At 42.0% G+C, this 22,245-nt stretch overlaps 3 protein-coding genes across 3 annotated transcripts; 2 read left to right on the top strand and 1 right to left on the bottom strand.

The window, feature by feature from the left end:
• Positions 1 to 633: 633 nt before the first annotated feature.
• gck (glucokinase (hexokinase 4)) lies at positions 634 to 6,957 on the bottom strand. Its single transcript, XM_030776028.1, has 10 exons — positions 6,782 to 6,957; positions 6,181 to 6,343; positions 5,155 to 5,309; positions 4,801 to 4,920; positions 4,570 to 4,665; positions 4,109 to 4,208; positions 3,532 to 3,715; positions 2,149 to 2,304; positions 1,767 to 2,000; positions 634 to 1,545 (listed from the first exon to the last, which is right to left on the bottom strand). Exons 1-10 carry the CDS (start codon positions 6,854 to 6,856, stop codon positions 1,398 to 1,400), a joined length of 1,431 nt encoding a protein of 476 aa, XP_030631888.1. The 5' UTR covers positions 6,857 to 6,957; the 3' UTR covers positions 634 to 1,397.
• Positions 6,958 to 13,355: 6,398 nt separating this feature from the next.
• Positions 13,356 to 15,804, top strand: myl7 (myosin, light chain 7, regulatory). The gene is made up of 7 exons (XM_030768258.1): positions 13,356 to 13,575; positions 14,049 to 14,150; positions 14,310 to 14,385; positions 14,652 to 14,756; positions 14,958 to 15,036; positions 15,128 to 15,176; positions 15,351 to 15,804. The coding sequence occupies exons 1-7, from the start codon at positions 13,573 to 13,575 to the stop codon at positions 15,453 to 15,455; spliced, it is 519 nt and encodes a 172-aa protein (XP_030624118.1). The 5' UTR covers positions 13,356 to 13,572; the 3' UTR covers positions 15,456 to 15,804.
• Positions 15,805 to 16,430: 626 nt separating this feature from the next.
• Positions 16,431 to 21,773, top strand: pold2 (polymerase (DNA directed), delta 2, regulatory subunit). Its single transcript, XM_030786470.1, has 11 exons — positions 16,431 to 16,496; positions 17,249 to 17,471; positions 17,736 to 17,857; positions 18,747 to 18,870; positions 18,995 to 19,109; positions 19,418 to 19,616; positions 20,026 to 20,106; positions 20,266 to 20,423; positions 20,661 to 20,788; positions 21,129 to 21,230; positions 21,565 to 21,773. Exons 2-11 carry the CDS (start codon positions 17,258 to 17,260, stop codon positions 21,723 to 21,725), a joined length of 1,404 nt encoding a protein of 467 aa, XP_030642330.1. The 5' UTR covers positions 16,431 to 16,496; positions 17,249 to 17,257; the 3' UTR covers positions 21,726 to 21,773.
• The last annotated feature ends 472 nt before the right edge of the window (positions 21,774 to 22,245 follow it).

The following is a 22,245-nucleotide window of genomic DNA, read 5'->3' as shown; positions in this document are numbered from 1 at the left end:
AGTGATGTGGATGTAATGTTGTTTGACTACATTCACTACTGATAACCCCTCCAGTTATAATTCAATACGTTTCAGTGCATGGAACGCTTCAGTGTATGAACACTTGTTTCAGAACAGTCACCAGACAGGTAAGTCGTATCATATGTTTATGGGTAGCTTTGACTTTAAATGGGTAACTGAGCCGAGTAAATGCGGTCAACTACTGTGCAATATAATCTAATATTAGCCATAAAATGCTCTCTGTGCAAAGTTACGAACTAATCATATCTTTCAATGATCATAGAATGATAAGAATGCGACTCACCTAAGTTCACTTTCGTATTTTTTCTTTTGCTGTAGCTATCAATAAAAGACGTGGCGTGGACCAATTAGATGTTTCCCTTTCTATTAGAGGGAACCGGTCTCCGTCTTCCGCAACCACAACCACACCCACGTTGCTACGGAAACACTGGCCAAACAGTTCAGACCAGTAAGAAATACGTCTAGGAACAATATTTTTATACATTGTTCCGCAAACCTGCATAGCAAACTTCGAACGTCTCAAAATTAATTGATTCTGGAAATACTGCACATGTTAAAAATGTCGTTGCAACAGTAACAGTCGACTAATTGACGGGCACGTTATTTTTACAATAATTTTATTTACAGTGATTAAACTTTTAACATGTACAAACCATACTTTCATTTTCCAAGATGCCGTTTCAGTAAACAATTAGTAATAAGTTACCTAATAATACATACGCTGTAATAAATAAAAAGAAAACAAAACAAGCCATAATTACATCATAGCTAAAATATATAATGTAAATGTAGCAGAATTTCAAACAAACACTTCATTAAATATCCATCTGCACATTTCATACAACTCGACTTTCATACAACTCTGCTCTTTCAAGATCACGGGTGTAACCACATTTAAAACAATATACAATAAAAAAAACAAAAAAACCCAAAACAAACAAACAAAAAACCCAAAAACAAATGGACAAACAAACGAACGAAAACATCCTCAGCAACATCCCCAATAATACTGACTGTGACCTGCAAGAATTGTGAAGTGAGTTTCTTAAATACGCGTGAAATGGTCATATGTACATGAACGTCCTACTGGATAAATTGTGACAATGCTTCGGGAACATTCAGTGATTTTCTCATTGTTTGGCTTTGGGCTTTGGATTTTACATTCACTCTGCAGAATGGTAGGGAATGAATTATCTACGTGGGTTTGCGCCCAGCGTTCTCGAGGCTACGTCCTCCATGCAAGAGCATGACAACCTGCCCAGGGAGAGAAAGGACTTTCTCTGCAAGAAGAGATCACTCTATCTCAGTAATCTTTCATTCAGCTGCGATCCAGGACTCCACCTCTTCTGTGACGGGAGGACTGGCAGCACCGTTGATCACGGGCTCAAAACGCATCCGGCCATCTTGCACGCGACGGCTGAGATGAGGGCCGCCCCCCGGCCGCTCCCCTCTTCTGATTGGATGAAGGTGATGTCACAGTGAGGCGTCAGCTCCCGAACAATCTTGTGGAACCTGTGTTGAAAACTGTCAAAGGGGGAACAGATCGATTCGTCAGCGCTGGGGAAACGCGGCTTACGTGTTTCTCGTCCTACACCATTCTTTTTAACGCTGTTTTCTCCATACCTCCTATCCATCGCCCCAGTTTTCCAAAAATCTTTTTTTTTTTTTTTTACTAGCGTTTCATTCTCTCGTCCCTTCTCTTTATCTATCCAATCCATCCTCCCCATCTTCCTCCACATTCTCACCTGGGATGGAGTTTGTAGACAGATCCGTCAACGCCCACGGTGATCTTAAGCGTGTCCTGACAGCGGTGTTCCCTCATGCGGTTGATGATGCCGGCGAGCCCCGCCCCGCACATGTGAGCAGCACGCGTGGAGACGCTCTCGCACACCAGACGCACGATGTCACAGTCCAGCTCCGAGGGGAGAGCCCCCAGCGTGCTCAGGATGTTGTAAATCTGCTTCCTGTCCCCCGTGTCACTAAAAAACAACACAAAAAAAGAGAAACGTTCCGTGACATGTCCTATCTCGGGGGGGGGGGGGGGGGGGGGGGGGGGGGGGGGAACGACGCACGAAGGCCTTTTGAAGGTTTCAGAGGGTCGCGCGTCTCTCGCGAAACGGGCGTTACCTTTCGATCTGAGAGACGAAGCGGGTCTCGAAGCTTCCGCGCGTCTTGAGGAGGTCAGAGGCCTCGCCGTTGAAAAGCAAATTCTCGTTTACCAGCTTCACCAGCACCAGCCGTACCAGCTCACCCATATACTTCCCGCTGATCAGCTTCTCATATCTGAATCAAAAAAAGAGAGAAAGAGAGGAGACAACCCGGTCAGATGAATGGTCTCGAGTTTCACCGAGATCTTTTTTAAGGCGTCCGGGTTACGGTCGGCAGCTTTGAGGTTACTGGATACGACTTGAGTGATGATGATGATGATGATGATGATGAAAACCCTACAGATTAAAACGAACTGAGTTTAGAGGAAGGAGGTCTTGGGCTAAAACAAACAGAGAATAGCTTCGGGGAACAAAAGGGTGTTAAGTGTTTTTGAAACAGAGGGCAACATAACGTATAATTTGGGTTGAGAGAGCCCTGTCGATGAAGTGTCTCCGAGCGTCTCCCTGAACCTACAGTAAACACCCATTAGACTACCAGCAGTGCTAATGGCAGAGAACGACAACCATTAATCTGTATGTGCGACCTAGCATTGACGTGGTGTCTGCTCAGGTCTCTACGAGGGACGAAAAAACAATCCCGTCGCCCGGAGACCGCACAAGAGGCTCGGGAGACGTTCGGACGAAGGGGGCTGAGGAACCGGGAAAGCGGGGGCATCATTTAAGGCCACCCACGTCTCGTCCTCGTCGGCCGTCGTGCCTCCGCCCCCCCCCCCCCCCCCCCCCCCCCCCAAAAAAACGTGCTAAAGGTCATCTAATGGTCAGCTGCTTTTCGAAAATGTGTATACACATACGTCAGAGGTGGGAACATTTAGAGGAAATGGTGTGTTTACCTTAAGATATACTGAATAATGACAACAGCTTGCGTCACGAACAGTTACTGAAAATGCTGCAAAGCTCCAAAGTCCAGTAATCAATGCTAAATTGCAAAGCTGCTGTCCAGTGCATAAAGTAAAGATGAACTGATGCATACAATCAAAGACTGAAATGCCATAATTTATTTTAGGTATTCTTTTTTTATATATATATGTAGATATATTTTAAGAGACACGAATTCATCATTTGTGACCTATAGAAATGAATATGTCATCGCTTATATTAACCTATAAGCAAAAAATAATCAACAGGATGTCAGTTTCTGGGGGAATATTCGGTCTCTGATGTATAAAGATTGCGTTTAAGCTTTCGACTAGATACTGTAAAGGGTTTGGAACCTATCAGCTGTAAGCTGTTGTATAAAGTTAATCAAGTGAAGTATTTTTTTTTTTGGGTGGAGTGTGTTTTGATGTTTGAAGGTTGGGGGGGGGGGGGGGGGTGCGCTGGGGGTTGGGGGGCTGGGACTTACAGCTGCTTTCCTGGGTTGAGGGAGGTTTCGTCCACCACCCTGTCGTACTCCAGAAGAAACTCCTCCAGTTCGCCGTTGTTACCGAACGCTCCCCATTCGGTGTTTACACACATTCTCCCCTCCTCGCCCTCCACCAGCTCCACGGTACGCATCTCCTCCATGTAACACGCGTTACAGCCGGTTCCTGTCAGAAAAAAAAACCCAAAAAACAGACAGACAGACAGATTTTAACGACTGGAAACGTCAGTGGAAAACACATTAGCCGTATCATGGCTTTATGGCCTCCAATTTCCCTTAAAACAATCAACACAAAACATTCCATTTTCGAGTCATAAAAGTTTATATGTTTTGCAAGAGTGTGTGTGTATATATATATATGTATATGTGTGTGTGTGTGAGTGAGTGAGTGAGTAGGTGAGTGAGAGAGAGAATGACTGAGTGAGTGAGCGAGTGAGAGAGAGAATGACTGAGTGAGTGAGTGAGTGAGTGAGAGAGAGAATGAGTGAGTGAGTGAGTGAGTGAGTGAGTTTGAGAGTGAGCAAGCGAGTGAATGAGTGAGTAATTGAATCCTTCATACCAACTATCATGCCCACTTCACAGCTGCGGTCTTCATAATAACAAGATATCATAGTGGCCACTGTGTCGTTCACCATGGCAACCACGTCCATCTCAAAGTCCTGGGAGAGTGAGAGAGAGAGAGAGAGGAATGGGTGCCAGGGCAATGAGTGACACATCATCCGCATTACGTGTTTTTGATAGTCGGACTTACTCCGTTCTGACGTGTATTGGTAATACTATCGCCAGAGTTTTATTGCTCTTAGTGCACTGTGTGTAAACCAATAAATAGTCACATGATGTAAACTAAGTTCAATTATTTACTGGATCACTAGGGGCTGGCTGTACACGGTTTATCGTATCTGGGATTGTAAACCTTAACAATAAACCCTGTATATAGCTTTCCAGAATTTATAACATCTTCAAATGGGCTAAAAATCCTTAAACAAGCTGTTCGTTAGCAACGGAGAAAGACAAACTCACCCCTCTCCTCTTGATAGCATCTCTCAGAAGTCCGACCACGTTGTTGCCCTCGGCTCCAGAGGCCTTGAACCCTTTGGTCCAGTTCAGCAGGATGCCCTGTGAGAGAGAAAGCAAAAAATGAGAGCTATGAGCATCTTCCTAACACTCTCCTAACGCACTTTCCTAACGCACTTACCTAACGCACCGTCTAACGGTAACAGCGTCTGAAACAGTGGATTGCGCGATTCTCACCTTGTCTAAGTCTTCGTGGCGAACCGGGAAGGAGAACGTGAAGCCCAGGGGCAGTTTTTTGTGTTTCATATTATGTTTATCCAGAAAGTCTGAGATACACTCAGCGATGTAGTCAAAGAGCTGCAGAGGGAGACAAACAGAGGGAGAACCGTTACAAAACGCGAATATCAAAATAGCACGCGTAGTTTTTCGCTACGACAACAACGACGTCAGTTACCGAATTTAAAATGGAGATGGTGTGATTTTTGTTGTTGTTTTTGTTGTTGTTGTTGTTTTCGGGTGCGGCTCGTCTTTTTTTTTTTAAATTTTCGGACAGCCCGCCCTACGCCCTAGCCTAACGGTGTGGAATCTCACCATCTCCGCGGTGCCGGTCATCGCGTCCTCTGGGATGGAGTACATGTGATGTTTGGTCTCCACTTTCCACCCTCTCTCCTCGTCTTCCCCCACTTTCACCAGCATCACGCGGAAATTCGTCCCCCCCAGATCCAGAGCCAGGAAATCCCCCACCTCTGTGAGCAAGTAAATCACAGTCAGTAAACACATCCACCATCCACCGCACACGGGGAACGATAAACAAATTCATCGATGGCAAATCGTTTTCTACACGCTCTCGCTGAATGATTGGCATATTAAAGTTATTGGGTTTTTTTTGTTTGTTTGTTTTTTGCAGAGATATCTGTTTTGTACTTGAGCGAGATCGGAGAGTAAATCACAGCTCATATTAAGCACTTCATTAAGCACTGTTCTCTCTTCACTGTCTTTGACTACAGCTCACTCTTTTCCTCCCTGCAACTATTCTCACACTGTTATCTGGTCAGTCATTGAACTGAACTGTTACACTTATACAACTGTCAATGCATTCATTGCTACATGCTTGGATGGTACTTTGCCTCTTTTGTAAGTCCCTTTGGATAAAAGCGTCTGCTGAATGAATAACTGTAATGTAAATGTAAACAAGATATTGAACATTTGGCTTTCGTCCAAATAAAACATTAGGTCCTTTCATATGGACCTAGCCATTATGGCTGAGTGAGTCTGTGTACACACTACAGATACTGACCCGTGTCAAGAACAGTGTGTAAGAGGTCAGCTCTAAAAAGGACCAAATGTTGAAAGTTGAATTTAGGTCAAAATCATGAGACAACAGATTACGCCAGGCACGATGGAAGAATGTAAACGTTTCCGTATAGCCTATATTTGTAAAGACCGTCTCAATGAGAATATAGCTCAACATATAAAATGAGTGAGGGTTTTTGTTTGTTTTTTTTTCTCACATCAAATGAAGGAAAACTTTCTTTATTGTACAGGGTGAAAAGCAGAGGACAAGTCAACTAACACGCAAATGATAAAAGTCAAGTGAGAAGAAGTGAAGATACATACCAGAGCCCTCTGGAGTGGAGCAGACGAAGGTGGGCAGCATTTTGACGCTGGCCTCGTCATGTGTCTCCAGACGAAGTCCTCTGTCCATTTCCCTCTGCATTCGTCTCATTACCTCCTTCAGGTCATCTTTACTCAGCAAAAACTCAGACAGGATTTGATCCACCTGTGGAGAGAGAGAGAGAGAGAGAAAAACAGAATTAATTCACTTTTATTGTTACAATGTGAACTGTCCTCAACATATTTATTCTCCAGCACATTTTCTCTGATAAACACAATTTGATTAAACATCCTGCTCAAAACCACGCATCAAAGTGCAATCGTTTTGAACTATTGCATCATTTTCTTCTGGAGACCAGCCCTGGTTTCTTTTCATTCTTCTTTTTCACATCACTGGACAATGTCTAAAAATCACTCCATCAATTCAATCAGGTTTTTTCTTTTTTCTTTGACCGCCAGTTCTTCAAAAGCTCACTTTGTCTTTTTCCTCAGATTGAAATAAATCTCCTCAAATGTTATAAATCTCCCAAGATTCTAGAATGGGAGTTTAGAACATTTGGTTTCTAGAATGATAACGACGAATTCTAGAAGCTTTGTTTCTTACCATGAGTATTCTCTCCAACATTGACTCATAGGTGCTTGGCATCCTCTGCTTGCGGGAAGAGGTGAGGCACGGCATCTTGATCAGGTTTCTGAGTGAGCGCTCGTGTGTGTGTGTGTGTGTTTGCACAAGTGAATGTGTGTGAATGAGCAGAATTAAGATGCGAAGGTAAGCTCAGGTCTTTTTATGCTCCAGCAAGGTGGGATGGTCTAAATGTTCCCTCCCCTTTATATACACACGCACACACACACACACACACACACACACACAGACCCCCACAATGCAATGCACCTGACCTGGCAATGCACACCCTGCGAGTCAAGGACACTACGTGGCTGTTGGCACCGAGCCTATTCCTGGCCTTCATGAAGTTTCCCATTCTAAAGTGAATCTTCACATTTCACCTGAATTTTGCTATAAACCTGACACCATCACGCCATTTTACACGCCCCCTCTCGGAGCCTAGCTGCCCCAGCCTTGACCTCTATATCATATCAACATTTAAGAAGCCTCGGTAAAAGACAGGCTTGAGACTGTGACTGGGGTGTGGAATGGGTTGTGGCAATGTTTCTTGTCTAAACCTCTATTACATCTGTAATCCCAAACATCACTCGGCATAAACAATAACAGAGTTTCATGCATGACGAAAGAGCTTACATCTGTTTGTTTACATTTACTGTCATTTATTTACGATTTGAGGTCACTGCAAATATGAAATTTACATCCTCGCAACCCATAAACCGGTTGCTTTTACATAATCACTCCAGGACAAAATTTCAATTATTTAATAGGTAAAGAGAAATGGGGGAGGGGGGGGGGGTTCAACTTGTGTCTAAAAATATCAAAACTTTGACCTTCGTTCACTGCTAAATATAGATGGATTTGTTTGGACAGACAAATAGTTGCACCAGTACCAAGGTCGTGCGGTTTCTGATGCAAGTTCAACTCTTAACGTGAAAACGGGGACCCAAGCTGCAGAGTTCAACAACCTGTGAATTTCTAAAACTTTTCTGCTATATAGATGACAGATATTTTCTATAAGTTTTATATACTTCTGTGTGACCTCTGACTTAACTTGCACAGTCGGTCAGAAGGTTAGTGGGGAAAACAGTTTGATTAACTGAGGTAAAACAGTATTAACTGTGGGTTTTTAAAAAGACAGGTTACTGTCCACTCATATTGAAAAGAAAGAAAAAAAAAATCACCGTACCACAAGAATGTCATTTGCATCATAAACGTTAATGAGTAGCAATTAATCTATCGTTCTGAGCTGCACTGAACCATTTTACAGTTTGCGATTTTTATGACTCGATGATTTTGTGACGGTAAGTTGTCTTTTATGATAACCGCGGATTATTTATTTACATACGTAAATCACAGAAAGCCATGTCATTAAAACTCAGCTCATGTACGCTTCTGCAATTCAAAAAGTGAAACTTTAAAACGTTTAAATCTCTGCAGTATTCGACCGAGCACCACCAAAAAGAGAATCTATGTAACAGACCGTGTGAAAGACCTTGGAGGTGCAGTGACCCACTGAACCTCATACTGAAAGGGATTAACTTACAAAATGAAGGTTATCGGTCAGCACAAACCTATATTTGCTTTTAGAGTTCACACCATGTTACACACTATAAATAGCATATATGCCAAATCCTCAAAGTTACTCTGTACTTTGACTAAACGTCAAAATAAACAGAGCGGAAGTTAATCATATATAAGAAAAAACTGGAGAGGACATGTATTGATTTCTTCTTATAATAACCTGTGACAGAAAAGTGCAGGAAAAACCCCAAACAAAAACACACACACACACACACACACACACACAAACTCTTCCATTCCGTTGTGCACACAGATGCACGAACATGCACACAAACTCATCCATTCCGGTGTGCACACAGACACACACACAGACACACACACACACACACAAACTCATCCATTCCGGTGTGGACACAGACACACACACAGACACACACACAAACTCATCCATTCCGGTGTGGACACAGACACACACACAAATTCGTGCGCGCGCGCGCACACACACACGTACACAAACTCATCTATTCCCCCTCTCTCTCTCTCTCTCTCTCACAAACACACACACACTCTCAGGAGAAATGAAAGCTGATTATGTCTGAAGCACTTTTTCAGACTGCAGGTACTCTCATTTGGACACGAATAGGCAGAGCATTCCCGTCTCCTTCAATTTACCATCTGCAAACTTTTAGTACTTCGCAGTGCTCCTTACATGACCTTGGGTGTAACGTTCAAATGGGTCATTGTGACATTTATCACTCCAACACTCTGTCCATGTTCAATCAGTTACCAGCTAATGGTAGGTTATGCTTTTTTCCCACAGTGTGACTGCCGTAAAACTTTGATCCGATTTTAACCACAGCTGGTATGATTAGCAAAACCCACGGCAACAGTAAATGTCTATCTGAAAAAAAAACCCTGTAAAAGTAAAATAAAATAAAAAAAAAAATTTTTGTAACCTCCCAGCTAAAGTGATTTATACTGTTAACCAACAGTGCTGAATCACAGTCAAATCAGCTGATGCTAACTGGTGTGAACTGTCTTGTAACAATTGTACATTTATCCAAACATTCATTGACCCTGCAGTTGTAAACTATCTGAAAAATGGAAAAAAAAAAAAAAAAAAAAACGGAAATATTTCATACTTCTAGAGCTGATTTGACAGTAAGGCTACATAATGCGCCATCTGACACAGGCATTTAATGACAGCGTAATCTCTCTTTACTGTCTTTCATAAGCACCGATAAGCATCTGTTTTATGCATGTTACGTACAACAGATAAAGAAAAAAAAGTTCAATACTCCACTGGTCCAGTGCATTATGATGATGTACCACACCTTAGTCAATGGAACAAAGAGGGATGGATCCAAAAGCGAGAGCCAAACACTCTCACCTGTTTCTACACTGCAAAGTGTTTCTATAGCAACCGTGTGATTATGTGCTGTTTAAAAAAAAAATGGGGAAATGCGCATGAGAGTGAAAATATGCTCCAGTCAGAAATAGAGAAAATGAAATAGAAATGAAATCATTTCAGACACATTATCGAAGAGGTCAAAGTGCACATGACAGATGCTATGCACGTAAACAGCCAGATTTGAAGTTTATTCGAAAATATCGTGTAAATTCGCTACCTTCGCCGCAGAGAAGTTTAACTTGTACCCCAGGTAAACTTGATTCAGCTGAGGCAATGAATTTGCATAATGGTTTCAATCAAATTTAACTTAAGCTGAGTGTTTATAGAGTGTTCAAACAATAGCCCTATGACAAACATGACTGGCTTTTACTGCTAATAAGTGAACAAATAGTGTCAGGAACTGTGAGCAAATGAAGACATACGGTAATTGTAGAGAGCTGTGCTATGACTAGTACCTGGAAACCGTTTACCAACAGTACAGTGGGTCACTGACCGGCAAATGACCTGGGAAAGTTTTACCAACGAAAGCCTCTCTAGAAAACCTCTCTTTTTTCCGATTGCTCCTTGTCCTTCAGATGAGAGATTCGTCACCGTAATATCCAATTTGTTAACTTAAAAAAAGAAACATTGTTTAAATTCATTGCGATGACTGAATCAAGTGAAGTTTCCACCCCACCCAATGACAGTCATATTGAAAACAACTTGTAATGAATAGTTCCTCTTGAAAACAAAAAAAAAATCAGGACATCATTAGAAGTGTTTCCTTGTGCTTAATTTTTGGAGAGGAATAGGGCACCCACTATGAATGAACCAAATGACCCTCAACGCAGTAATCAAAGGTTTAATCTCTTTACATTAGAGATACGGTTGCAGCTTCTGTGCGACGTGTTCATTCCTCGTGACTGATAATGGTCAGAGTATCAGAGGTCGTGTGCGCTAAGAGATAACCTTAAATGGTCAGAAGTGAGTCATTCTGAGAATACAGTTAGATTGGTGTCTGTGGTTGAGTGTTGTAGATCAAAAAATCTGGACGTTTCAAGACAGAATTGGGGCATATCAGGATGTGAAACGTCCCAATACTCCCTAGTTCAGCGTTCACACTTGATTGCAACATAAATGTAAAATAAATAATACAGTTGAATTTGGCTCAGTCTTATCACCTGCTGAATTCTGGGAAAACGCTTACAACATACCGATCGCCTTTCCCATATTAAAGAGGGCGTGAGGGAGGAAGGGCATGGGCAGATCGCTTATGAGCGTGGGGGGGTGGGGTTTTGGACAAACCTACAATGTACTGGCCGCGCACCGGGGGAGCTGATATATTCCACACTGTCAATGAAACTACAGGATGAATGGACACCTTTTAAACATGACGACTGAATAATAACTGTAAATTTACAGGCATTAAACAACGCAAACCACAGCCCGTTAATCATAACTGATATCTATACCGACTCCATTAGTCGCTGAGACTAATTAGTGACAATTAAATTTTGTCGTAGGTTCCTCTTCGGAGACCTTTGCATAAAATCGCAACACTTTACAACAACGACAATAACATCAACACCAAAACAAACAAAAGCGTATACCTTTGGTGTTAAACACAGTGTTTTTTTCAGTGATTTACAATCATTCAATATTCATTCCGTTTCAATTCAGTAACACAGCTGATGCAATCCATTTACCTTTGCCGTGGTGTCTTGATCCATCATACATCTCTCACCTGTCGTGAGTAGCCTCCAAGCCACACAGCCACAAGTCCGCAGCAAGAATATCTTTTAGTGTTCCGCTTCACCGACGCCTATCAAGAATTGATGCTTTAGTTGTAGAATCTGTGAATGATGTAGTCAGCAAGGTGCTTTAAAACATAATTTCATTTTAGGCGTCATTTGGTTTGGAAAAATGTGTCGTTTTTATGTATTGTTCAAGGCTGACAAACTTGGTGGCTTAACCAAGTCATGATTTGATTTATCCAAACGTTTCATGGTCTGACGGCCATTGTTTTTCTTGTCTTTATATCTGAGGATAATTTGGTAACCAATATAAGATGCTGTGACGGTTGCGTCTCATAGAGCAGCAACAACAACAACAACAACACCAGCAAAAAACCTGTGTAAATTATGTCCGAAGAAACTTATTTTCGTCTTACAATTCGTTGTTTCTAAACAAGCATCTGAAAACTTCCAGATACAGATCCAGTCCAGATAGAGATCATCCTCGTATTTCTTCTGTAATGGGACAATAATCCCGGTAGTGATGCTTCAAATTACTTGCTCGGACACTATTACGCGCTTGTTCAAATACAGTCCATCACGAATATTCAGAAACGCACGCGCATTTAAATATTATGATGTGTTTCCGTCATATATGGCTTTTTCAACGGACCGGATAGCTCATTTGAGGTCCCCCCCCCGTCTTTCCAACTTTTCATTCTTAACTTTCCCTCAACAGTAACCATGGCAACTAAGGGTCTCTTTCTACCTATCCCAGCGAAAGCCGCCCACACCTGCTCTCTGCCACGTGCACTTCGCCTACAGCTGTTGTGAAGAGGCCGCTCTTGTTGCCATGGCAAAGTGCTTCAAACTCGTTTCCTTGGAGACCTGCAAAATCCGCACACCTCAGGTATGGAAAACACTTAGCCTTCCCTGAAGTGAGTGGTTCTAGGGAAATTGTTAAATGGGGCAAAATTACTTAGGAAAACATTGGGATAGTATGGCACTTGTTTGGGTGAAAATGAGCGGCAGGCCTGCACAACTCAACACAAATTTTGTGAATGAAAGAGAACCAAAGAAATTAAAGGAGATTCCGTTTAATGTAAAAAATCTACAACTTTCACAGAAAACAGTCGGAGGGGTTGAGCAAATTCTTTCCATTAACATGAAAACAAAACAGTGTGTAGGATTTTTATCCAGCCACGTTAACGTTTATTTAACTAGTTTAAAGTTTTCAAGTTTTTATGTATAGTATGTTCTAAAAAAAAATGTTTGTTTGTTTATATGTTCATATCTTTAGAAGCGCAGTCAGAGAGAATCTGATTGGTCAGAACGATATGAAAAAAATATTCAAGATGTGTAGCTCTCTTTTATGTCATCAAGAGTTGGTGTCTGAGCCAGAGTCAATAATTTCTTCTTAATATTTTCAATCCTTTTGCTCCTGTAAAACACAGAGTGTAAATATGAAGACCACCATCCTGTTCTTTGGGTCTCAGATATTGTCAAATCTCTGCTTTTCGGAGGTCTTTATTTTAACGCGTTGGTTACTTCAGGCCCCAACCTCTCTTCTCTTCTGTCCATTTTCTTCATACCAGTCTATGTTGGCCTCTCTCTCTCTCTCTCTCTTTGTCTCCCCCCTCTCTCTCTCTCTCTGTCTATCACTCTCTGTCTCCCCTCTCTCTTTGTCTCTCTCTCTTTGTCTCTCTCTCTCTCTTTGTCTCCCCCTCTCACTCTCAGCTCTCTTTCTCTCTCTCTCTCTCTCTCTCTGTCTCCCCTCTCTCTTTCTCTCTCTCTCTCGCTGCCCCCCCACCTCAGCTCTCCTTCTCTCTCTTTCTCTCTCAGCTCTCTCTCTCTTTCTATGTCATTCTCTCTCCGTCTCTGTGTTTCATTATCTCTCCTCTCATTCTGGTCTACCCCATGACTTTTTCCACCTCACTGGAATGTGAGCACTTGGGCACTTATCACGGGCTCATGGGTTTGAGAGGTAGTTGGGCGGCCATGTAGGGGACTGGGACCCTAACTGAATTCTTTTTATAGGGTGGCAGGAGATAAGATGTGACATACTTAAACCCTAATCAGCTGCTTCACAAACTTGGGGACACAGACACACATAGGGAGCACTAGACATGGTGAGTAAGGCCTGGGTCAAAGGATTCACACAGGTTTAAATGAGCTGTGGGTTTACCGTTCTGCATTTAACCGTTTGCCATAGGTATTATGAGGGTTACGGCGCAATAGAAAAATCTAGTGGAATATTGGATTAAAGTGAAGCCTAGTTCTCACGCTACAGCAACAAATGGTCTGATCGTGTTAGAAATGAGGAGTTACTCTGTGTCTTGTTTGTGTAAAAATATCTGGTAATGATGTATCTGTTGTAGGGTTTACATTGAACTCAAAGTTGCACACCCTAGTGTTCGATTCTGGCTAACAACGAACAAAGCTAGTGTAGTAAGAATGTGCTCTAGCGAATTAGTGAATTTAGCGAATTAGCGATCACCTAAATGCTACGGTTGACAAGAAAATAGCCTGGTTTTGTACAGTTCACGTCAGTTGGGAATGTTATGGAACGACACTCTCATTATTTGAATCTTGTATTCTGCAGGCGAGCAAGAAAGCAGCCGCCAAAAGAGGCAAAACCGCCCAGAGAAACTCATCCAATGTCTTCTCCATGTTTGAGCAGTCACAGATCCAGGAATTCAAAGAAGTACGTGCTTGTTTTTAACTCTGCATCCTAAACAAAGAAGGATATTGGATATACTCTAGGCCATAGCGACTCTGATTCGATAAAAAGGACCGAAATTAGTTTTTACAATCGAGGTGAAATTGCTTATACCCCTGCTGATACAAAATGTGTTCTCTGTAGGCATTCGGATGCATCGATCAGGACAGGGATGGCGTCATTAAGAAGCAGGACCTCAGAGAAACTTATGCACAGCTAGGTACAAATAGCATGCACTGTCAAAAATTTCCCAATGTACAAAATATGTATACCACATGTATACCGAAATCAAGCGTGAATTCAGTGCACGTCTAAAAGTGTTTTTTTTTTTTGTGCTGTTGTTATTAGACGAAATATTTCAGTTTACTCTGTGAGGGTGTGTCAGTGTATGGAATTTTTGTGTAGTCTTGCTTTGGCAGCTAACACATAATCTGTGAGTGTTTGTAGTGGATCAGAGAGACATCGTGTGATATTTGTATGTCACAGGCAAGCTGAATGTCAGTGATGATGAGCTTGAAGCCATGTTAGCCGAAGGGAAAGGACCCATCAACTTCACCGTGTTTCTCACTCTCTTCGGAGAAAAACTCAACGGTATGAAACTCTCTGTCTACCTGACAGTTCTGAGCGAAACATGTTATCAGAAAATGTTTCGGTAATCACATCCTTTGGACAAATTTCTTTATTCTGGGGATAATATCTTGGGCCAAAGTTAAAATAGGTTAGCATGTTCAACAAACAGACCATTAAAGTGCAGGTGAGTGAAAATGATCTTTGATTTGACTTGCCTTACAGGCACTGATCCCGAAGAGACCATTCTTGCTGCTTTCAAACTGTTTGACCCAAATGGCACTGGCTATGTGAACAAGGATGAGTGAGTCAGAAATACATCAATGAACAGCTTATAGATGTAAGGTTACCAGGGTCCTGAGATTTATTTTTTTTTTTTTCCAATTTTCACACAGGTTTAAACGGCTTCTGATGAACCAGGCTGACAAATTCACAGCTGAAGAGGTTTGTGTTGCTTGTCGTCTCACGTTTACCAGTAACAGAAAGATCAGAATTGTACATTTGATTAAATAATCATGGTCGTCGTTTTGATAAAAGTGAATAAATCATCGATTTCCCCCCCAATCCCATGGCTTTTCATATTTATTCTGTTTTCTCTCTGTTTTTGACAACTCCCAGGTGGACCAAGCCTTCTCTGTTGCACCGATTGATGTGGCGGGGAATATCGACTACAAGTCCCTGTGTTACATCATCACACATGGCGATGAGAAAGAAGAATCATAAAGAAAAACAGAGATAAAAAAAGAAAGAAAAAAAAACTTGTTCCCAAATACACCTGATCTTAACCCATATACTCTGTGCTTCTGTACCTTTATTCTGATATTTACCTTTAACCAGTCTTCATTACTGTGTTATAGTAAGTCCCAAAATCAGCTGATTGAGATTTCCCTGATTCACATATATAACTGGGGAGCAGAAATAAAAACTGATACTATACTGTAGACCTAATTGTGTTTGAATGGCTTTGAGTAACTGAGAGATGAGAAACAAATGCTGTTTCATAGGGGTCAGATACACACAAACTGATTTGTTATCAAGTGCCTGTGTGAACTGAGATTTTAAATAAAATGAAGAGTCAAACTTAAACATATGTTTGCATTGTTATTTTATTCACTCTGATCCTTATCGGAGGTATTTTCTGTACCCTGTTAGTGCATTTGTAACCAAATGCGTTCAATTTTTTTTTTAACTTTTCCTTGGCAGTAGGTGGCAGCAAACACCTACTTGACTGATATTAAAGTTCATGTAATTTTGTTTCGTCCTTACCTCTCACTGCACTGACTGAACTTGCATGCTCCATTCAAAATGATGTATGGGCTAGGGTTACATCGGGGACTGAAACAAAATTATTCCACGGTGTTCTGAGAGGGGAATATGATTTACATGGAATCGGTAAAAAAAAAAAAGAAAAAAGAAAGTGATTACAGGATCCATTTAGTTGATGGAAAGTATCTAGCATGGGATATATTGTCCATAATAGTAGTTATCAACGTAGCCCTCAACTTCTGGGCTCTGAGTTGTCCTCAATGGACAGGAGTCACCGCAATGGAACGAGGTGCGATTTGACCTCATTAAAATGGCGGGTTCATGTGTGACGTTTTGTCGTGAAAACGTAACGAGGTGAAAGTTGAAGTATTTAGCGGGAGATACTAATGTTGTCAATTTCCATGGTAAAGACCGACTGTGTTATAATCTTCCTTTTTTGCTTTATAATCTGATACAAATATCAGACTGTACATATTTTTCAACACATAAACCGCTAAGGTAAGAGGAAGATGCGTTCACTTAATATTTCTGTGCAACCTTTATCTTACCCTTAGCTAGCAGACCGTGGTTTAGCATCAACAGGCATTGGCATACACCATGTCAAGTCTGTCCTAGCGAGCTAGAAAGCTAACAGCTCCTGAAAGTTCTTTTCACCTCTACAATAAGAGGTACTTCATCTTCAGGTTATTTTGATTTTCCACGACTGTATTTCACGTTATTTTCATTTTGTTAGATTATGTAAATTTGTCCTCTGGCGGTAACATATACTTATAGGGGTGAGTTGGGGCGGGACAGACAGACAGTCAAACCAGTGGGTTAGTGAAAGGTCAGCCTACCTTTTGCAAACTTGCAGTCATAATCTGAATGCATCTCCTGTGTTATATAACCTTTGATTAATCAGGATCACCTCCTTTGGTGTTTAGCCATTTAAAAGACACTGGTCATTTTGGTTATGAATGCACGTGAAATGGTATTTAGTAGTGGATTCTCGATAGCCCGGTTTAAAGTGAAAACTTCATTATTTTTTGCACTCTTCTGTTCAACATTGAGAGTGAAGCTATAGCTTAGCATGTGTACGCCTTTGCTCCGGTCCTGCTTAAACTCCTAATTCTCAGCTAATCAAAAGCCTAACTGCATTCTTTGTAGAGGAGAGTCAGGAAGATTGTACCAGATAGACGCATGAGTGACTGCTCTAAGGCATCTGATGACTTGATTGGTCCACATCAGAAACGCTGATCTTATCTCGTCAGGCGTCAGTCATGTTCTCGGATGTCATCACACCGAAGGAGACCCTTCTGCGGCCGCCTGGCTCGGAGGAGCCCGTATTCGAGCGCCAGCAGCAGTCGTACTCCAGCCGCTCGGAACGCTTCAGGCTCGGGGAACGCAGCTTCAACCGCCAGTATGCCCACATCTATGCCACCCGACTGATGCAGATGCGGGGAATACTGTCTGCCAGGGCCGAACAGAAATGGGGTCAGACGCTCTTATGAATATATTATGTATTTTCACCCCTACGCCTCCCCCGCCCCTTTCTTTTAATACGGTTGAGGATTCTACAGTCACCTCCCTTTCTTCCTGAATATCGTGACCCTCCCTTTAAATTCATGTCCTTATATGGCACTGAATTATATCATCTGAATGTCTTTTTATTTGAGCTGCTGCTGTTATTGTCCATATTGAGTTAATGGAGTGCAGCTGTCATTGTGAAGGAGGTAATAACTCAGGACTTTGTTCCAGGCTCTGTTGTGCCAGTGCGGAGGCTGTGTGATCTGCAGATGGGTGAGCAGTGTGTGGTCGTGGGGACCATCTTCAAACACATGGAACTGCAGCCATCCATACTGAAGGAGATCAGTGAGGAGGTGTGTTAAACAGACTCTTCCTCAGTTTGTTTTACTGTGCGTGTACACAGATACACGCGCGTCGACTTCACGCGCAACATAATTTGGAAAAAAAAAAAAAAGTCAACTATGTAAACGTTAAGCGGCGTAACGGTTCGCCCCTAATCACGGTTATCGTTTGTTACCTTGGTGTTTGGGGCCACGGTTTGATCCGAAAGAAAATTGAATCAACTGAGAAGTGAAGTTTCTCTTTCTTTTTCATTTAAACACATGCAAATTTAACACAAAAGAACAAATATAACACAAACAGTTATATAGCTCTTCAAAAAATTAGAATGAAAAAAAAAAAAAAACCCCAACTAATCCTCAGCACTTTTACATTTCTTTTAGAAAATGAGTCTAAGACTAAACGTGAACAACAGTTGTTTTAAGACATGACATTAAAACTGTTGTCAAATTCAACGAAAAGAAAAAGAAAAGTCATGCCGGCTTCAGGTCATAATTAACATCGTTTTTAATGATCAAAAACGCGCGGAAGGTTCTCCTATCCACAGAACATCTGCTCCCTGTGATTTGACATCATGTTGGGAAAGAAAAATAAAAACAACCTTATCTCACATGAGCAGAGATGGGCAAAAATAAAATCTACGGTTCACCTCACACAAACTATGAACTGAACCGAGGACTGCAGAACTGTGGTTTTCGGTTTCGGTACAAAACCGTTACGCCGCCAGGAAACAGAAAAGTACACCTGCACTTTTTAGCACAAGGCATCATGCAGAAGGACTGTTCCCAAAATTGTTTTTGTTTGTTTCTTTGTTTGTTTGTTTGTTTTTGTTTGTCTTTTAAATGTTTAGGAGTTAAAGCTCCCTGGTTCTCACCGTTTGTTTTCTTCTCACTTTCACTTTAGCACAACCTCCTGCCCCAGCCACCGCGTGCCAAATACATCAGCCCCTCCGACGAGCTCATTCTGGAGGACGAGCTCCAGAGAATCAAACTGGAGGGCAACATCGACACACCCAGGTTTGTCACAGGTAAAGTGGAGCTGGGTTTTTTTTTTCTTTTATTGTTTTATGATTAGTATATGAACTAGATTGTGCCGGCATGTCTTTACGTCGTCACGGTGGTGGTGAGATCTGTTCGTTTTCTCGTCTGCAGGCAGCGTAATCGCCGTCCTCGGCGCAGAGAAGAATGATGGCAAATTCATGGTGGAGGAGTTTTGCATGGCGGATTTGCCTTCGCAGACACCGAGACCGCCCCTGAATACAGACAGGTAAACCCCTCCGGATTGTGCTGCTCCACTGCACTCCGCTGCAGAAACAAATACAATTCATTTCTACTGCGCGTCAGATATTCCTACTGCAGAAGTTTAGTTTACAGTTACAGTTTTTCTCTGATCTGTTGATCTATCTGAGTGACCTACAGCGTCTGAAGTTTAAGAGTGCTATGATGCCTGTTCTCTTTCTTTTTTTATTTCTTTCTTTCCTACTAAGTGTTTCTGTAATAGGATAGCAACAGCAATACACACTAAGCTTAACCTCTCAACTCACATCTTATGCTTTTTCCTCTCACGCGTGGTAGGTTCGTGCTGCTGGCCTCTGGCCTGGGACTGGGCGGCACTGGAGCAGACAGCATGCTGGGATTGCAGCTGTTGGTTGACATGGTAACAGGTCACCTGGGTGACCAGGGTGAGCAGAGCGGGGCAGCATCCATTTCCCGTGTCATACTGGCGGGGAACCTCTTGAGTCAAAACACCCAAGATAAAGATTCGACCACCAAGGTTAGCAGAAAGCGACTGACTTAGACGGCAACAGAGGAGAAATACATATTTTCCCCACACGTTTAAAGGGGGAGAGAATAGAACAGAAATTTCGCAGCACAGACAAATACATTTCAAGATCTTGCAAAACTTTGCCTAGAATCACAATATTAATCAGAATTGATTTGTAAATTGTCTCAGGATGTAAGCTTGTAAAAAAAACATAAGACCATCCACAAGGGATTCCTCTCCCCCTTATTTCCCTTCAACCACCCACCTTTTCACTGCAAAACTAATCCACTGTATGCATTTATAACAAAAATAAAAAAATATATATATACACCTTTATATTTTTTTGCCACAAAAAGAACTACCATAAGAGTCAGTCTTTTGAATTCTCTTTTCCTCTTTTGTTTATCTCTCTCTCCAGGCCAAGTACCTGACTAAGAAAACACAGGCTGGTAGCGTGGAGGCAATCAGGCTTCTAGATGAATTGCTAGTACAATTAGTGGTGAGTGAATGATCCCGTAATTCAACCAAATACAGCAGTCTTACATATTAGCACCATCTCTCCAAGAACCACAAACCATGAAGACTGGAATGAATTTTGTCATTGGGTAGTCGGCAGATACAGAGCCTTGACCCTCAGTTTGTGTTTCGTCCTTTGCAGGCTTCCATACCTGTAGATGTTATGCCCGGGCAGTACGACCCCACAAACTTCACGTTGCCACAGCAACCTCTTCATCGCTGCATGTTTCCCCTCTCTGTCCCTTACCCCACCCTACATCTGGTCAGCAACCCTTACCAAGCTGACGTAGACGGGCTTCGGTGAGTATATGGCTAGACTCGCGGCTTTTAGAATCAGACGTTAGAGCACCGTCACAGAACCCTGCTAACAAAAGGCCACAGTCGTAGGGAGCAGAATAGCTCATCAACATTTTCTGCGGAACGGAATCTAGTTAGTTTTGACCGACCTGTCATAGACGTTGTGTAAGTGCCTTTTATGTACTCTATGTGAAGCCTTAATGACTGGCTTATGGACTGCTGTGTATGGTTTTGTCACAGGTTCCTGGGGACGTCAGGGCAGAACGTGAGTGATATAGTGAAGTACAGCAGTGTGGACGACCATCTGGAGGTTCTAGAGGGCACTCTGAGGCTACGTCACCTGGCGCCCACTGCACCAGACACGCTGGGTAATGACCTCATTCAGGGCACCTGGGAATGTGCTACTGGTTTATAATGGAGACTGTCGAAAGTCAGACATTTCAGTCCGAAGCAGTTCTGATAGCCTTTTCTTTTTCCATTCATGTCATGAAGATCTTAAAGGGATACTGAGCAGAAAATGAAACTTTAGTTACTTTTTAAATTTTTTTTTTTTGCAATGTTTCCTTTTAATTTGTGGAATGTGATTTTAATCACACTTTAACTTAATTCATTAACAGTGAAAAGGAAAGGAAACTTAAGTTCCCATTTTTAAGAGGACAGATTTTCTCAAAGGCCATCTTCTCACCGTCTGATTACCTTTCATCTCAGGCTGTTACCCCTTCTACCAAAATGACCCCTTTATTCTGGAGGACTGCCCCCATGTGTACTTCACTGGAAGTGCACCCAGCTTCCGGTCCAAACGCATCACAGGTGGGTACCTCACTATTAACATGTTCCTGTTGACCATATAGGAAACAGAAACCCTTTTTGGCTGTAATTTATAGTTTGACATAATGTCTGAAATGTGTTTTGGGGGAATCATAGGTTTTTATGAGGAGTGACATCACTCAGTTTAAAAAGTCAGAGTGTTTTAGCCGTTGTAATCCTAATCTTTCCTCTGTCAGGCAGTTTTGACGTGTCACAGTTAAAATGATCTAGCTGAATGGGAATCTCTCATTCAGTGGAGTACCTCATCAGGCTGCTGTGTAGAGATACTGAAGTAGCTCGATATGTCGTTACTGACAATTTCCCCTTTCTCCCTCAGGACCAGAGGGACAGGAGGTCCTCCTTGTGGCTATCCCAGAATTCAGCAGCACACAGACGGCCTGCCTAGTAAATCTGCGCACCCTCGAGTGCGAACCGGTTAGCTTCTCGTCGTTCTCTTCCGAAGATGACGAGGAAAGCGAGATGAACATCAGCCACTGAGGTTTCGCTTTGCCGGAACGGTCGTCATGGTAACATCTGAGTCTTTGTCTCTCGTTCCCATGGTGTGCATATATATATATATATATATATATATATATATATATCACATAATGAATACAAAAACATCATTGGAGAGTTGGCAGAAATGGTTATGATTTTAAATATAAACCATCACCTGAGAAAGATGCCTTCAAACTGTCTTATCTTGGTATGCGGTATACCAGGTTACATTTTAGTCACCTGATACAATATACTCCATATATTCCACAACATACTCCAAAAATACTGAGTTAATACAGATCTCATTACTGGAAAACCAGACTACTTAAGTTCCTGTTTCAAGCTGTTTCTTTACCTGATGACCTTGTTTACCCTTTGCCAAGGACATTCACAGCATGAGAAGACTACAATCACATACTCAGACACTTCATTGTTACTGAACTCAAAAATTGTTACTTTTTTGGTTTTGTAATAAATACCACAATGATTATGCTTTGTCGACATCTTGTGTGTGGGGGGA

This window comes from Chanos chanos, chromosome 1, assembly GCF_902362185.1.
Source record: "Chanos chanos chromosome 1, fChaCha1.1, whole genome shotgun sequence".
Taxonomy (NCBI): Eukaryota; Metazoa; Chordata; class Actinopteri; order Gonorynchiformes; family Chanidae; genus Chanos; species Chanos chanos.
The sequence above is the reverse complement of the archived record's forward strand: the minus strand, read 5'-3'. Positions and strand labels throughout refer to the sequence as shown.